Here is an 18,284-nt window from a genome sequence, read left to right on the forward strand (position 1 = left end):
TACCCCTCTGTCTTCTCCCACCCCAGCCTGTCCCAGCTTTGGGGCCTGGTCCCCCTCCTCACCCTCCCATCTTAGTCCTACCCTTTCCCTGACAAGCCTCCTGCACAGGCTCTGTGGGGTGAATTGGGCAAGAATCCGGCCCTGCCCCCACTTCCCAGAGAACCAGGAAGCCTGGTCCCTGTCTCCTGGTTGCCTACCCCTGACCCGCCGGCCCCCTGAGTGGCTGGGGGTGGGCCTACCTTGGCCTTGCTGATGGTGCAGTGGAGGGCGTTGTTCTCCTGGTCATAGAGCAGGCTGAAGTCCAGCGTGCCCAGGGCAGCTGCGGGCAGATAGGGGTACAGGTCACCGGCATGTCATGCAGAAGCCTCAGCCTGGGCAGGCGAGGTCTGGAAGGGTCCGCCGTTACCAAGCGAGCACCTACTGTGCGTCAGGGATCCTGTTCCCGCTCCCCACCCTCTCTGGTACTGTCTCCCACGGGCATAGGTGAGCTCAGATGGCCCCCCGCAGGCACGGGCTGGGAACCCAATTCAAATTCAGCTGGTCTGCCCGAGTCCTGATCCCTGAGCCCTGGCCCTCCGGGGCCCTCGGGTGGCCCAGGGGAGTGTCCAAAGGTATTAGAAACTCCACTGACATAGTTTGTTTCCAGCTGGGCTCCATTCCTCAGTTTCCCTTGTCTGTCAAATGTCACGAGGAATTTGAGAGAAGGCAGAGGCTGCAGGCACTGGCCAGGCTGGCTGGCAGGTCTGCTGCCCCACACACCCCCAGTGAGCAGGCTCAACTGGGGTTCCATGGCCTATCAGGCTCCTTGGGGCCCTGGGGAGACTTCGAGAAGCCCATTGGGTCCACACACTGCTGTGCCGAGGCCTCTGAACGGCAGGGGTGGTTCTGACGGGCTGGGGAGGATGCAGCAGTGATAGCCTGGCTCAGGGCACTCACACCCAGCAGACTTGGCCTTCAACTTGCCTGTGACTCTCAGGGAGAAGGCGCAGGTACAGTTGGGGGCATAGCTCAGGTGTCATCTCCAGACAGCCAGATGCGTATCTGCAGGCTGTCCTCAGGAGCTCCAGTCCGTTCTGCCCCCTGGGCAGGTCAACCGGGCCAGTGGGGCTAGTCACCTGGCAGCGCACTCACTGAGCACTCATTCTTCCAATCACCTACGCCGTGTGTGCCCAACACGTGCAGCGGACCAAGGTAAATGTGCCGTACCAGCCCCCAACCAGAGCTCACCGCCATCGAGCCCATGCAGGGACCTTACAGGACAGCGTAGAACTGCCACCTGTGCGTTTCCGAAACAGTAAGCCCCGTCTTTCTCCCAAAGGAGGGCAGGTGGTCTTGAACGGGTGACCTTATGGCTAGCAGCTCAACACATACCCACTGTGCCACCAGGGCTCCTTAATCTGCTGCCCAAGACCTCTTGGAAGGGTTGAAAGGCAAGGAGGTTACTTTGAGGACTGAGGTGCGCCTGAGCCAAGCCAGGGTCTTTTCAATCCCCTCTTACGCACATGAGAGTCGGACACTGAATAAGGAAGACTGAAGAAGAATCCATTCACGTGAACTGTGGTTCTGGCAAAGAATACTGGAAGTACCGTGGACTGCCAGGAGAGCAAACAGACAGATCTGTCTGGAAGAAGTACGGCCAGAACGCCCCTGAGAGGCAAGGGTGGCGAGACTTCATCTCACGTACTTTGGACATCCTGTCCGAAGAGACCAGTCCCTGAAGAAGGACATCGTGCTTGGTAAAGTAGAGGGACAGAGAGAGAGAGAGAGGAAGGCCCTCCACAAGACAGACTGACACAGGGGCTGCACCAGTGGGTGCAAACACAGGAACGCCTAGGAGGCGATGTTCCGTTCTGCTGACCGCTACCGGTCCGGACCAAGTTGACAGTACCTAGGTACAAGAACAAGAACAGGAGCACAAATATCAGAGAAATGTCAAGGAAACAAGAAAGGAGATGACCAGGGAAGCAAACACAGGAGGAGGGGCAGATGAAAGGATTCATCACAATAGCGTGCGGAGCCAGGAGCCATAGGCCCAGGAGGGACGCCAGACCTCCATGCAACCTGGGGGTAACCATGATGGCTTCCTGGAGGAGGTGACATTTGGCCTGAATGATGGATGAGTGGGAGTTGGTCAGAGGCTCAGTGGGGCTGGACGAGGGGGCACGACCACAGAGGCAGAACAGGGTCTGGGAGTTTGAGAGGCTGGGGTGATGGCCAAGTTTGAGGGGCTCAGCCCATGAGGCAGGGTCCATGGTGGCGCAGAGGGGAAAGCACTAGACTGCTAACCCACCAGCAGCTCTTAAAGAGAAAGACAAGGCTGTCCACTTCTGCAGGGACTTGCAGCCTCCAAAGCCCCATACAGGGTGGCTGGGTGGCAGAATCGACTGGAAATCAGTGTGGTTTGGGTGGGTTTCTTAGGCCAGGGGCTCCCGACATGGAACCAGATCGAACTCTGGTCTCAGGGCCAGATCCCACCCTCCCACTCGCTTCTAGATTGACTGTTGGCCAGTGGCGGCTCTTGTAGCTGAGGCCCAGCTGGGCAGACGCAGTAATGTCAAAGGTGACTCCACAGAGAATGCGTGCAGGGGGTGGAGGCGTTGCTTCAGAACGCAGAACGCGTATGGACAGTCAAGCATAAAACTAGGTGAGAACCTAATTTACAATAAAAAAGTTAACAGGAAAATGCAATCAGTTAAAAAAAGGAAAAGTGTGTAGGCCCCAGCCCTGTGAAGAGGTTCTGCCTGATGAAGGGGTCCCCACTGGCAGCGGCGAGGCCGTGTACGGGCCCGTATGGCAGGCTGCTCCCACGCCCCAGGCCGAGTGCTGGGTGAGGCCCTGCCCGCTGGGTGGCTCTGCCCCTGGGGACACTCTTTCCACCTCTACCCCCCAGGCTGGAATAGCATGCTGCGCTTCCTTGCTGTGAGACCTTTGATGGCATACTTAGCCATTTTGTGCCTCAGTTTCCCCCTGCGTGGTGCATACGGCTACACGTTCATCTGCCAACGGAAAGGTTGGGGGTTCCAGTCCACCGGAGGTGCCTTGGAGGAAAACTTGTGTGTTCTACTTCTGAAATCACCGTCATTGAAAGTCCATCTTTTCCGGTGACACCGCCGAGGTCACCCTGAGGCAGCACAGTCGTGAGGACACAGTATGGTTCGTCTCACGCAAGGCCCGTGTAAGGAGATTGCCCAACGGGTAATGATAGAAGAGGCAGGCCCAGCAGATGCATTTTCTAGACAACTGTACTCGGTCCTCTGAGATCCATCCGCAATGAAACTGTTCTAAACTAGATCACTCCCCCTCCGTGCCTTCCTGGAGAGAAGGGACAAGCAGTCACTTAAGCTCGCCTGAAGCACCTGAGTCATGCGGTGCCCGTGGTTACCACTCCGTACGGCAAGTCACAGCCCGGACATGGAGTGGGTGCAGGACCAGCCCACCACTGGTCCCAGGAGGCCACTCTTCTGCCCCCTCCTTTGCCGTCCACCTGACCCTCTGTTAGCGGGCCGGCCTGCAGTGGCACAAGCAGCCCTGCCCCTCCAGGGGCTCACTGCCCCACCATGAAAGGAGGCAAGAGCGTGTGCTACTGCAGGATCCCAACCGAGAGTCCATGGGTGTTGGACAGGCATACCTGTGAGCTCCCAACATGCCCGAGCTCCCTCCTTTGCAGGTGTGACTGCTGTGAGGTGACTCCTCAAGACCAGGCCTGACTCAGCCAGCACAGCCATGGGCCCATGCTTCTATCATACGAGCCCTCGAGGGAGTGGGCTGCGTTCTTGGGTGTATCAGTTCCGGCTCGTATAGATGCTGTGCACAACCCTGATAACGGCCCAGTCCAGCGACATCTTCCCCACCATCCCTGTGACTGAGCCCATGGTGGCAGCCGCGGGGTCCACCTCTCTCCCCGAGGGCCCTCCTCTTGGTCGCCGACTTTGTGCTTTGTCAAGCCTGATGTCTTGCGTTAGGTCCGGTCCCTCCTGAGCACATGTCCGCAGAACACGAGATTGAGGGTTAGCCTCCTGGCTTCTCAGGAGTGTGCCGGCTGCTCTTCCTTCTGGACGGATCTGTGTGGAGGTCCCGGGTGCACTCAGGATCTTTTGCCAACGCTGTCACTCACAGGCATCAGTTCAGGGCCCAGTTTTCACAAGCAGCTGAGGCGGTGGAAGACGCTGCGGCTTCGGGCAGGCTCACCGTAGTCCCTCTTAAGACCTTGACAAAGTCTTTCATGCAAGATTTTCCCAAGGTGACGCGCTGTATACTTTCTTCACTGCTACTGCCTGGGGGGTGTGGGGGTGATGTACACTCACAAAAACCCTGTGGCAGCACCAATCCTGCCCCATGTTGATCAGGCTGTTGCTTCCGGTGCCGCGGTGAGGATTTTTGCTTTCTTGATGCTGAGGTGTGATGCAGAATGCTCCAGTAAGCGCCTGAAGTCCCCTCACTTTCTGCAAGCATATCGCAGGTTGAGAGTGGGCCTTCCTCCATCCTGTCCCGGTGCCCTTCTGGATCTAGCCCAGCTTCTGCCCCGTTTGTGCCGCACACCAATTGAAGAAAGCCCGGCGAAAGGACACACAGGCCTGACCCCCACCTCCCCCAACTGCACACCACGCAGTACCCCTTGCTCTCCTCAAACGACTGCCCCTCGGTGCAGGCCGAGCTCAGGGTCCCCCTGAGTACAGTGATGCGTTCTGGAATCGCCAACCTTCGCCAAAGTATCCACAGTCTACTGCGATCCACACAGCCGAATACCTATGCATAGTCAGCGAAGCACAGGTAAGCATCTTCCCGCAATCTCTGCCTTCCGCCAAGACCTCCCTGACGCTCACAGTGAGGCTCCACGTTGCACACCTGCTGCTGAGTGCTGCTCGTGCTTCTGGCTGTGCCAACGTTATCTGAGAGTAAACGGCTCTGCGGTTCAGCTCAGGCCTGGCGGCAGACACACGCCGTCCACACCCATGAGACCCGCACACCAATGTGCTCCCCCCCTGCCCACACGGCGGGGGCCTGGCGGAAGGCCGGGGGGTCCAAGTGCACCCTCCATGTTCTCTGCCCACTCCCCCACCCCAGCGAAGGACAAGCCAGCCAGCCGGAGGGGCTGCGTGCTCCTCACGGGGAGACCGAATTCCAGGGAGCAGGGCAGAGCCCCCTCACCAGCTCTGCAGAACCCCCTGCGGCTCAGGCGCTGTGAGCCAAAAGGGCAGTGCAGCCCCCGTCCTGAGAGGTAGGGCTTCCCAGATGTGGGGGCGGAATCCTTTCTTCAGAGCCCAGTGGACTTCTGACAAGGAATGCTATTGTTGTTGAGGTCAAATTGGCATCTGGCCGTGGCAAGCCCCGGGACCTCAGAGTGCAACATAGCCTGGCCCTGGTCCAGCTTCAGCATGTGGGTGCTCAGCTCCTTTGATGCTCCGGAGGCTCCCATCTCCCAGCACTGTTTCAGATCAGCTTCGGTTGTGCCTCACAAAGTTTTCACTGTGCTCAGAAGTATATCGCCAGGCCTTTCTTCCTAGTCTGTCTTAGGGTAGCTGCTCTGCTGAACCCTGTCCACCGTGGGTGGCCCTGCTGGCATTTGAGATACGGGTGTCATAGCTCCCAGCGTCATCGCCACACAAAAGCCACGAGAGTATGACAAACTGAGAGATGCCTCTAAGTTCAGCCTTGCTCCAGATCTCCATGGGCACCGGGGGGTACTGAGTTCCTCCAGACCTGAGTGGAAGGCTTAAGCCTGGACATGGGAGGCAATTCTGGAGGCCAATGAAGCAGGAGGGCAAGTCTCTGGGGCTTCTGGGAGAGGCTCCCCTGCTTGTAAAGGGACACACGGAGGTGAAACAATCCCTTCTCAAACTAGGACCTTACTGCTGCATGTGACATCCACCCCTAACTGCAGCCCACCGTTGGCAGGAGGAAGGCCAAGTGGAATGACCGCAGTCCCACTAGCCTGGATGAGGCTGGTGAGCTGCTCAGTCAACCTGCCCTGGTGCTTCACAGCCTCAGCTGTCCTCAGGGTGGAGGCCACTTGGAGCTGGTGTTCGGTTACTTGCACCCTCGAGCATTCTAGTCCTCGAAGCTTTGAAGAGGGAACGGAGCTTCCACAGGTGGAGACTGACCAGGGGGAGAACATCTGAGGCTGGGGAGCAGAGCAGAGGGTGTGTGTGGCGGGCACTCACCGTGGATTCACAGCTGAGCCAGAAGGCTCCTAGAGTGGCTGGGGCCAGAGAGCGCTGGCACAGCCTGTTTAATTCCATTTCACTGCAATTTCCCCCATCCTCACTCCTCTATTAGATCTGTTTGGGACTTGTGAGTTTCCTGCTTGTGCCTTGAGGAGACTTAATATAGGCTGGCATTTGAGGGTGTGGGGAGAAGGCTAAGTAAATAAGTAGCAATGCTTCCCTCCACCTCGGACAACAGAGCGACCGCCCTAATTTCTTTTTGTCAGAAGAGAGATAATCCAATAATTAGGGCAGCAAATAGCATAACCCTGGCTAAAGCCATCATGAACCATCTGGCTTGAATCATTTAGGCTGTTTTGAGGGATCTGGTTGTCAAGAGCTGAGAGAAAAGCATGGCTTGTGGTGGGGGTGAGCGAGGGGGAGCAGGCGGGCCCCACCCGAGGCCCCCCCCAGGCCAGATCCAAGATTTCTGCATTCTCACATCTGGGTGGTTTGATCAGTGGCTGATGGGCTCCAAGTCTGGGGCCTTTATAGAGGATGGAGCTGGCATTGACTCAGTGACCCCCCCAAGTATTTCTCTGGGCCTTCTTTATGGTCTTTTTATGGTGTTTTAGAGACAAAGATGTGGCCAGGTCATGGTGGAAGCTACCGAATGGGTATGGGGTAACCTTGTGCTGTCACCACTGCCAGGCCCAGCCTGCTCCCACTCACCCCTAGGACAAAGCTCCAGGAGAAGCTGCTGAGCTGTGGGGTGGCAGCTGGCCTGAGGCTTGGCCTCTCTGGTCCCCTTCTTGCCTACCCAGATTTCTCCCCTCATGGCTGTATGTCCCCCGGAAGACCCTCTGTGTCGCAGAGAGGGTGGTTGCCTGAAAGCCTGCCCTGCCACCGCCCCCCCCCCCCACTCACTCCCTTAGCCCCAACAGAAAAGACGCAATTGGGAACCAACTCTCAGCCCTTCTCTGGGGGTGGCTTTGCATTCAGGACAGCGGCTCAGCCAGAGGGTGGTTCCTGCTGTCTGAGGCTGCAGCAACCAGGGGGTGCATTTTGCAGGGGTGCGAGGAGCCAGGGGGTATGGAGGATCCAGGGCACAGCCCTGAGGGCAATAAGCTCTCCCGACCCAATTTCTCAGGCCTGGCAGGAAAGTCGAGGGGGAGGACTGCTCCAGCGACGCCATATGCCCCACGGGCAGGGCCTCCAGATGCCAGTTGGGGCCAAGGACTGTGGTCCAACCGGGAGAAAATGTGCAGCGCAAGCAATTTTTCCTCGCAGGCCGGCTCTGCCAGCACCCACCCCCACCCCCATCCCGGCTTCTCCTCCTGCTCCCACCGCACAAGTGGGTGGAGGAGCAGCTGGCGCCCCTCTGGGTGGCGCAGGTAGGGAAGTCTCCGCGCCTGCAGTTTCCACAGGCACATTCTAGGGTCTGAAAACTCCCAGGCTTCAGCTCATGAGAGCGACCATGCCAGGAACAGTGTGCGCGCCACGCAGGGGAGGTCTGGGCAGCCCTGGCGACCTTCCTCCCCTGGGAACCCCGCCTGGCCAGGTCCACATCTCGGACAGGCCTAGCGATTGTCACTGGGTCTCCAGGTCTGATGGAGCTGGGGCCACAGGAGGGCTGGGGGCCTTGCGCGAAGCAATCCCCGCCCCCTCCTCCCCGCCCCCGACTCCGCCAAACCGATTCCGCACCCGGGCGAGACTGCTTCCCGCTGGATTCTCCGCCAGGCGGGGGTCGGGAAGGGGCGGGCACCCCCAGAGACGAGAAGCGGCTCCAGGAGCGTCAGCCGGACCGGGCCTCAGCCCGGGGACCCTGGCACTTGTGGGCTCCCAGGGCTCCGGGCTCAACCCGGGAGAAAGGGGTCCGGCCTGGGGGCACCTTTTCGGCCCCGGGGAACGGGCGTAACAGGTGGGCGAGGTCCGCGGCCTGAGGGAGCGCCGTGGTGGGGTCCTTGGACTCGGGAGAAGGCACGCCAAGGTTTAGCCAGAGGACAAGCGGCCCCGCGGTCCTCCCGGTTCTCGGCGCGCGCGCCAGCAAAGCGCCGAGCTCAGCGGGCCGCCGGGCCCACCTGGGAGGCCGCCTGGCCCAGCCCCGACCCCGCCTCCGCCTGTCCGACCCCGGCCCCCCGACCCCGGCCCCCGCGGCTCCACCGGAGCAGCCTCGCCGGGCAGAACGCGACCGCGCTGCGGGCAGCAACTGGTGTCTCCCGGGGCGCAGCTCCGCCCTTCTCGGGAACAAAAGCGACCGCCTGCGCCGGAGCTTCCAGCGGGCGGGCCGAGAGCGGGCGCGGCGTGGCCTCTGGGGAGCCCGACCCCGGAAATGGGACGCCCCCAAACTTCCCACCTCGCCGATCTGGTTGAGTGCGGTGTTGGGCTGGGTCTGCGGGGCGCGCGGGGAGCGCGCGGAGCAGGCAGGGGCTGCGCCTGGGCGGGGAGTGCCTGCCCAGCGAAAAGGGGGACCAGAGGGGACCCCGGGGACGCACCAGGGCGGGGAGACGCCAGGGTCCGCGGGAGCAACAGGCTAGGGGAGTCGGCGAGTTGGAAACTTACTGCAATCATCGGACTCATAGCCGTCGGCGTCCGGTTCCTCCTCGGGCGGCTTGGCGGGCGGCCGCGCGGGGCTGGGGCCGGGGCTGGGACCCGGGGTGGCGCCGTAGGCTCCGAAGAGCTGGTCGAGGTCCTCGTCGTCGTCGCGGGCGCCGTCGGAGGGGCTGCGGCGGCCCGCGCTGGCCGCGGCCGGGCGCGCGGGGGCCTCCGGGGGCGCAGCGGCGCGGGGCCCGGCGGGCGGAGGCAGGCCCCGCGGGAAGCGGGGGAAGTAGTCGGAGATCTGCTTGATGGGCCGGATGGGGCCGGGGCACACGTCGATGGCCATATGCTCCTGGATGCTGATGGTCGCCTTCTCCCCGCGCCGCCGGAGGGTCATGCAGGCAGCGCGGCGCCCCCCCACGGGGGCGGCCCGGCCCGGCGCGGCCCCGGCCCAGGGGCGGCTCAGCAGGCCCGGCGGGGCGCGGCGGGGGCTGCGGGCATCGCCGGCGGCGCCCCGGGACGGCCGGGACTCGGCTGCTGCCTGCTTGGTGGCGGCCGGCGCGAGTGAGTGCCCGGGGCCGGCAGGCGGGGGGCGGGCCCAGCCGCGTCACTCGGTAGCAACCGAGCAGTGTCAGTGCGCGGGCTGCGCGGGCGGGCGGGCGCGGAGCGAGCCTGGCGGCGCCACATTCACTAACGCTCGCACCGGCGCGCACGCCGGCCCGGTCCCCGCGCGCAGGGCCTCCCGGGCGCCCACCACTCACGCATCTCGCAAGACGAGCGGGAGCGGAGCAGGGGCCCCCAGGACCCTCACGTGCGCATTCCCGCGCGTGCCAGTGTAGACCACTTCCGGACACTCGCAGGTGTCCAAGGATCCTCCGACCGAGCTTATCCAAACGTGTATAGAGATATTTGGGGGCAGTGTCCACTGGAGATCATATACAGGACACAACTTTAGTTAATCACATGTGTGTCCATACAGAGTTAGTGGAGGAAGGGGGGGCACCGGCCCCAATACACACACACACACACACACACACACACACACACACACACACACACCAGGACACATAAACACACATGCACAGAGGTAATCAAGGATGCCCAGGGTACAGCTTCCCATCCCCCCAGACATGCCCAGCAGGACACACACACACATATGTGTTTGGGGTGCTCATGGTGGATGCTCTCCCCACATCTTCCAGCAGGGCACAAGTCACACTTAGCAGGGCATGTCCACCCTCCACTCTGCAAGGACATGCCTGCTGACCTCCGCTCACACATCCTCTTCTGTCACACAGAAACACAGTCTCCTTGACCTCAGGTCAGTCTCTCAGTGGGTCAGCTTTGGGTTTGAAGGACCCAGTTAGCCCAGGGGCAAAGGACTGGCTGGGGTCAGCTGGGTGAGGGCCAGCAGTGGGGGCAGAAGAGACCTCAGAGTCTGGTGAATCAGGCAGAGGTAGCAAGGCGAGGTGTGGTCTGTGCACCTGCTCAGGCCTCCCACAAGGCCAGATAACTAAACAAATCCCAGCCAGACAGCTCCACCCAGCTGTTGGCCATCTTTCCGGGAACAACTACTGTGGTGGGAAAGACTAGTGCAGTTACAGGTGTGTCCCCGGAAAGGCCCGGGCTTGGACGGGATCCATCCTGTGTATCGTCTGGCGCCCAATGACACGTCAAGGACACTTATCTTCTTGACCTCATTCCTTCCGAAAGTCTGAATGAGGGCCATCAGCCTGTGTCCCCCACCCCCCTTCCAACCAAGGCGGGGACCCCTGGGGAGAGGGGTGGGGAGCAGAGATAGAGAGAAGAGGCCTAGCTCTTATCGCTTCCTTTGCATGATTCTGGACTGGTCATTTGAGCTCTCTGAGCCTCAGTTTCCTCAACTGGGAAATGGGCTTACCATCAGCCCCATGGCATTATGATGATGCCATCTAGCACAGGGTATGCTGGGTGAGAGGTGTCTGCAGAGCTGGCATTTCCTGAGAAATGATGGTGGGTGCTTGTGCCAAGCTGGGTGGTGGTGCTCAATGCCCACCATTGACCACCAAGTAACTCAGAGTCCAGGATGTTCCCCACTACTGCTTCACCAGTGTCTCCCGTGAGTTTCGTCGGCAGGCAGCCACACCGTTCCCACATGGCAGGTGAGACCCAGAAAGAGCAAGTGACTTGGGTAGAGAGGCAGAGCTGGGATTCGAACCCAGGTGTCCTGACTTTTGGACGTTTCCAACCGCGAATGCCCATCAGAGCCTCGGAGAGTCCGAGTGGGTCTTGCGTGGAGCTTCTTGGACAGAACCCACTGGAATGAGGGGACGGAGAGGGAAGCTGCAGGGACCACAGTGGGGATGAACTGTCTGTCCCAGGGGCCCCTTAAGGACAATCTAGGGACCCTGATGGCAAATATATATACAGCTGTCCGCAGAGTCAAAGGCCAAGGGAAGGACAGAAAAGCCTGGGAGGATAGCCCTGCTCTGTGGGCTCCTCATTTCCAGGAATGCTTAAGGGGATTAGTCCTTAAATAGGCACAGAAGTGGCTTTTTCTGACGAAGTGCTTATGTAACGACATGGGTATGAAACCGCAGACACCTAACCCGTCCTTTCAGAATCCGTTCTCATCAGGAGCAAGAGTGCTGCCATCAGTGACACAGGGGGAAGCGGAGGCGGCCGGAGGTCAGGTGCCTCGGAAGAGATAGACTGGGGGCACCCGTGCATGAACCCTGACCCAGAGCTCTTTTTAATGCGTCCAGGTCACCTCTGTGATCACTGGGGTCAGGGCAGGAAGGAGGAGACCCATCGGCCATCCGCTCACCTATTGACCGCCTGTGTCTCTGGCTTCTCGCAGGACCAACTCCTGGCTCCTGGCTGTGCAGGAGACAGGTCTGGGGAGGCTCTGGGTCTTCCTGCGCTTCCAGAAGCATCTGCCAGGGACCTCCAGGCAGGGCGCCGCTCAACAAAACCCAGGCATCTGTGGGTTCATTCCCGGCAGGTATCTGAGTCCACGGCCACCCTGAGGTCTGAGCATGTTCACCTGGGAGTCCATCTCAGCTGGGGTGGGGCTCCCCAGAGGGAGATGATTATATTTGACAAGTGTTTGGTTTCAGACAGAGGGTGGGCCATGATTCAGACAGATTTGGAATCAAATGGTCTTGTCCGCCTCCTCTGTGTGATATATGACCTTGGGTGAGCGGCTTAACTTAGGTCTCAGTCTTAGCTGAGGGATGGGCAGAACATGAACCACCTAGTGAGAGCTCAATGCAATGATAGCCCTAAGTGTCTGGCACCGGGCCTGGCATGTCACAACCAGTGCCATCCAGATGATTAGCTGCGAGAGTGTGGAAGCAGCTCACCAGACCTTTCTTCCGAGGTGCCTTGTGGGAGGGTTTCAACCCACCTTTTTGGCTAGCCTAGGACGTGACCGCCCACACTACTCGGGGATACCAGCGAGTCACAGCCTGCAGGAAATTGGGGTTCCCTTGTCCTGGCCTTCCTGGTGCAGACCATCCCCGACCTTCTGTGCCTGCCTCAGTTTCTTCAGCGGTGAAACGCAGCTGGTGGCCCCTTCTCTGTCTGCTGTGAGGACCAGGTGAACACACGGGCAAGGAAATGCACTGAGAAGTTAATAGACTTGCCAAGGGCCAGGGCAGCTGCCAGCATTTGTAGGAGCTTAGCAGCTGGACGTGTCCAGACCCCATCAATCATGTTGTCTCCCTTTCTCTGCACTGTGGTGGGCAGCTCTGCAGCTGGACTGGCTGGGGGCAAAGTCAAGTGGGTCGAGCCAGCCTTTGGTCACAGTGCTCAGGATCTCCGTGGCCTCACTGCTCTGGCACCTGCTCCTTCCCCATCCCCCAGGACCTCTCCAAGCCTCCCCCCCCCACACTACGCCCCCCCCCCCCGCCCCAGGACCTCTCCAAGCCTGCCCCAGGAGGTCCATTCCCCAAGCAGAATTCAGCCCCACCCTCACCCACTGACTCAGAGTTTTGGATTCGGCATCGGAAAACAGCCCTAACCAGCACTGCTGGATTCTGTTCTTGCACAACGGAGGCTGAGAATTGCTGGGTTAGAAAGGTGCTAATGGATTAATACAGCGATTCTCAACCTCTCCGCTGCCTCCATGCTGAGTACAGGCGCCACACACCCCCATGGATAACACCTCTCAGTATCCAGCCATTCTTACCCAGGGAGGTCTGGCGGGGTGTCGGAATTTCCAGAGTGGTTTAGCTAAGCCCCACTGTAGAGTCGGGTGCACCCCATTTGGGGCATGGGGACCTTTCTCCAGGCTGAGAAGCACCAGCTAAATAAAGCCCCCCCACCCCCCAGAGAGTGACATGCTCTGTAGAGGAAGAGACCTCTAGGATGCCCTCGGCTGGGTGTCCTTGGTTGGCATTCCTGGCCAGTGTCCACGTGTCCTCGGAGGAAGAGGCCCTCCCTGACCAGAGCTTCATGCGGTGCCCCCGTTGCCACCCTGGACACACTCTCTGATCCTGGACACGCTCTCCGTGTGCTGTGCCGATGGAAGCTTCTCTGTATGAACAGGCGTTTTTAACCCAAAGCAGGAGTCCGCAGCGCTGTCTGGAGCACAGTTGCTAGTTAACGGAAAGAGGCCTGTCTGTCCATTGCTGTATTCATGAGTCCACACTTGGCACCTACCCTGTGCCAGGCCGGGCTGTATTCTGAGCGAAACCTCAGCTTTCTTCAGAGTCCAGAAGGGGGTGGGGGGCAGGAAGAGATCTTAGGAACTGTCCACGCTGGCGGTCGACCGCCGCATCCTTTGTGCATACAGAAGCCTTGGCGCGGAAAGTTGGGTGGATCACTGACGTAAGCAAGCCAAATTAAGTGTTTGCAATAGAGCTGGTGGCTGCTGAGAGGCCAACTTGATGTACTAAGCGATATTAAAAATGCAGCTCTTTCTGATAATTTATTATGCACATTCTCATAAACACATTACATTTGTCACAGTACATTTACTAGTGGCAGACCCACCCATGGGGAAAGTTAACACGTACCTAAATGATGTGATTCTGCAGATGTCGAGTGTGCTGCGGCGGCAGGGATAGGGATGGGCTCAGGGCCTGGGTGAGATGTCCTTTGTCCCTCCTAGATCACAGGCCTGCGAGCCCACTCCTCTTGCTTTCTGGAGGGGGGGAGGGGGAGATGCCCAGATAGAGAACCAGCAACCCCTATTTTAAAAAAAAATCATTTTATTGGGAGCTCATACAACTCCTAGAACAATCCATACATACATCCACTATATGTCAAAAAACATTTGTTGCCCTCATCATTCTCAAAATATTTGCTTTCTACTTGAGCCCTTGGGATCAGCTCTTCATTTTACCCCCCTCCCCCGCCAACCCCCTGCCTCATGAACCCTTGATGACTTATAAATTATTATTATTTTGTCATCTCTTACACTGTCCGATGTCTCCCTTCACCCACTTTTCTGTTGTCCATCCCCCAGGGAGGAGGTTATATGTAGATCCTTATAATCGGTTCCCCCTTTCCACTCCACCCTTCCTTCTTCTACCCTCCTGATATCGCCACTCTGACCACTGGCCCTGAAGGGATCATCTGTCTTGGATTCCCTGTGTTTCCAGTTCCTATCTGTACCAGTGTACATCCTCTGGTCTAGCCAGATTTGTAAGGTAGAATTGGGATCATGATAGTGGGGAGGCGGGGCAAGCATTTAAGAACTAGAATAAAGTTGTGTGTTCCATCGTTGCTACACTGCACCCTGACTGGCTCATCTCCTCCCGAGACCCTTCTGTAAGGGGATGTCCAGCTGCCTACGGATGGGCTTTGGGACCCCAATTTGCACTCCACCTCTTTCACAATGATATGATTTTTGTTCTTTGGTGTCTGATACCTGATTCCTTCGACACCTTGTGATCACACAGGCTGGTGTGCTTCTTCTATGTGGGCTTTGTTGCTTCTGAGCTAGATGGCCGCTTGTTTACCTTCAAGCCTTTAAGACCTCAGACACTATATCTTTTGACAGCCGGGTACCATCAGCTTTCTTCACCAACACTCCAATTTTTTAATGGTAAAATATGCATAACAAAATTTACCACTTAAACCACTCAAACAATTTTATTGTGAGTTAGAAGGTTTACAGAGTAGATGGCTACTGTCACATTCAGCGGTTCTTACACATTTTGTCACCTCATCCCCTGCACATTTTAACCAGTTTGAGTGGACAGTCAGTGGCTTTAAGCATGTTCACAAGGCTGGATAATCATCACGGCCATCTCTGTTCAGTTCTCTTATTGAATCACCCTGCACTGAAACTCTGCTCAGTAAACAATAACTCCCTGTGAGCCCCTGCCCCCAGTTCCTGGTAGCCTCCGTTCTGCTTCCTGTCTCTGTGCATATGCCTCTTCTGGATACCATGTAGCTCTGCCCAGGGCTGAGATCCACAAGCTGTTCTGCAGGAGGAAACCAGAACTTTCTACTCCTGTTAAGAGTGACAGTGTGGGAAACTCCCAGGAGCAGTTCTGGTCTGTCCTACAGGACAGTGAGTTTGGTTTGGGGGTTTTCGATAGCACATGCAAGTGAAACCATACACCGGTTATCTCCACTGTGGTCTGCCTCATTTCACTTAGCGTAATGTTTTCGAGGTTCATGTTGTAGAATGAATTAGAATTCCTTTCCTTAAAACCAATAAACAAGCAAACAAAATGTTTCGTGTGAAGGTTTGCAGAGCAGATCAATGTTCCTTTCAACAATCCATGCAAATTTTGTTTCATGTCATTCACCATAATCGCCCCAATGGAACATCACATATCCCACTTCCTCCCTGTTTTGTGCTTCCACCCTCCTCCTTTACGTAATTCATTTTTACGACGACATAATATTCCATTGCATATCATCGAGTTAGTTACAACCCATAGGACTATGCACAACAGAAGGGAGCCCTGCCCTGCCCTGCCCTGTCCTAGGCCATCCTCACAATCGTCCTGAGCTTGTAGCCCCAGTTTCCATCCCTGAGAACCCTCTCCTTCCATGCCCCTCCCCTTTGCCAAGCAGGATGTCCTTCCGGGACTGGTCTCTCCTGACCACATGTCCAAAGTATGTAAGACGAAGTCTTAAAAAAATGAGCTTCGGAAGCAAATGTTCAGAGAATGATGATGGCAACATATGTACACATGTGCTTGACACTATGGATGTATGGATGGATTGTGATAAGAGTTGTAAGAGCCCCCAATAAAATGATTAAAATTTTTTTCTAAACAGTTTTAATAGCCAATCATAATTTTACTATTAGCATTTTTATAAATTGCAATTGTGATTTAAATTTGATACTTTTTCTTTCGGCTCTAATGTAGTCCAAAATAAGATGTTATGATATATTTAGCAAATGTATTTAAGATTTTTTTAATATGACCAAATATAAGTGACTCTTAAAAAAAAAAAGACGAAGTCCTGCCATCCCGGCCTCTAAGGAGCACTCTGGCCAGACTTCTTCCAAGACAGATCTGCTTGTCCTTTTGGCAGTCTGTGGGACTTTCCACATTCGTCTCCAGCACCACCATTCAAGTGCAACGGTTCTTCTTTGGTCTTCCTTGTTCCATGTCCAATTTCACATGCATGTGAGGTCATGGAAAATGCCCTGACTTGGGTGAGGCACACCTTCATGCTCAAAGTGAGATGCTTAATTTTAATACTCTTGTGCAGCAGACTTACCTCATGCAACATCTTGTGACATCTTGACGGCTGCTTCCATGAGCATTGGCTGTAGATCCACTGTCTACATGTACCGCCCTTGGCTTCTCCATCTGTGTTCATCCAGGTGGATTAGAGAAACACGTGTGTATAAAAGAGCGCTTTATATCAAAGCATACTTGTATATTAAGAGAACATCCCAGCCCTGTCCATATCAAGTGCATAAGTCGGATAATAGCCCATATGGCCGATACTAGTCCATAGATTCCTCTTCAGACTCACGCAGCACGTGCACTGACGCCCGGTGCAGGAAGAGCATGGGCCTGTGGGGGGACAGCCTGGGCACTGGGCTGTTTCCACCTGTTGGCTGTGGCGAATAATGTCGTCAGTCTCTGAGTTCCTGCTTTCAATTCTTTTGGGTACATACATAGGTATGTATATATAGTTTTAAAACGTGCAAAATATTCCATGTATCATACAGTACACATCCCTATTAAACTTAAGTTTTCACTACCATTGGGAGATTGATTCTTGTTGGGACGTGTCATTGTTATTTATTTATTTTTCTTACTAGATAAGAGTTCATTCAGTGCCTACACCACAATTCATTTTTCCTTTTCTTCCGCCAATAAACATTTTAAAAAGACATTTTATTAGGGGCTCATACAACTCTTATCACAATCCATACATATACATACATCAATTGTATAAAGCACATCTGTACATTCTTTGCCCTAATCATTTTCAAAGCATTTGCTCTCCGCTTAAGCCCTTTGCATCAGGTCCTCTTTTTCCCCCCCTCCCCCTCCCTCCCCACTCCCCCCTCCCTCATGAGCCCTTGATAATTTATAGATTATTATTTTGTCATATCTTGCCCTATCCGACATCTCCCTTCACCCCCTTCTCTGTTGTCCGTCCCCCAGGGAGGAGGTCACATGTAGATCCTTGTAATCGGTTCCACCTTTCCAACCCACTCACCCTCTACTCTCCCAGTATCGCCCCTCACACCCCTGGTCCTGAAGGTATCATCCACCCTGGATTCCCTGTGCCTCCAGCTCCTATCTGCACCAGTGTACAACCTCTGCTCTATCCAGACTTGCAAGGTAGAATTCGGATCATGGTAGTTGGGGGGTGGAAGCATCTGGGAGAAAGCTGTAGTCTTCATCGGTGGTACATCGCACCCTGACTGACTCATCTCCTCCCCTGAACCCCTCTGTGAAGGGATCTCCAGTGGCCGACAAATGGGCTTTGGGTCTCCACTCTGCACTTCCCCCTTCATTCACTATGGTAAGATTTATTTTTTTTGATGATGCCTTATACCTGATCCCTTTGCACCTCGTGATCGCACAGGCTGGTGTGCTTCTTCCATGTGGGCTTTGTTGCTTCTGAGCTAGATGGTCGCTTGTTCACCTTCAAGCCTTTAAGACCCCAGACACTATCTCTTTTGATAGCCTGGCACCATCAGCTTTCTTCACCACATTTGCTTATGCACCCGTTTGTCCTCGGCGATCATATCATGGAGGTGTGCACCCAATGATATGATTTTTTGTTCTTTGATGCCTGATAACTGATCTCTTCAGAACCACGTGATCACACAGGCTGGTGTGCTTCTTCCATGTGGCCTTGATTGCTTTTGAGCTAGACGGCCACTTGTTCACCTTCAAGCCTTTAAGACCCCAGACACTATCTCTTTTGATAGCCAGGCACCATCAGCTTTCTTCACCACATTTACTTGTTCAACAGCTTTGGCTTCAGCAGTTGTGTCAGGAGGGTGAGCATCATTGAATGGCAACTTAATAGAAGAAAGTATTCATGCATTGACGGAGTGCTTGAGAAGACCACCAACAAACATTTAAGGTGATTCCCATGCTTTGCTATTACACACCTGTTGCCATGAATGCTCTCATCTGACTTGCGGTCCATGTGTGGCAGTTTCTTTAACGCTTCCTA

At 56.1% G+C, this 18,284-nt stretch overlaps 1 protein-coding gene across 1 annotated transcript in view; it reads right to left on the reverse strand.

Annotated features, from left to right (window-relative positions):
* The window catches only part of DOC2B (double C2 domain beta), a 29,922-nt gene extending 20,844 nt beyond the window's left edge, over window positions 1-9,078 (reverse strand). Inside the window, exons 1-2 of the mRNA XM_075561238.1 lie at window positions 8,706-9,078; window positions 240-319 (exon numbers count right to left, since the gene is read on the reverse strand). Of these exons, the coding sequence (XP_075417353.1) occupies window positions 240-319; window positions 8,706-9,078 (453 nt within the window). The remainder of the gene's footprint in view (window positions 1-239; window positions 320-8,705) is intronic.
* Between the last annotated feature and the right edge of the window lie 9,206 nt (window positions 9,079-18,284).

The sequence above is a fragment of the Tenrec ecaudatus genome, chromosome 10, assembly GCF_050624435.1.
Source record: "Tenrec ecaudatus isolate mTenEca1 chromosome 10, mTenEca1.hap1, whole genome shotgun sequence".
Taxonomy (NCBI): domain Eukaryota; kingdom Metazoa; phylum Chordata; class Mammalia; order Afrosoricida; family Tenrecidae; genus Tenrec; species Tenrec ecaudatus.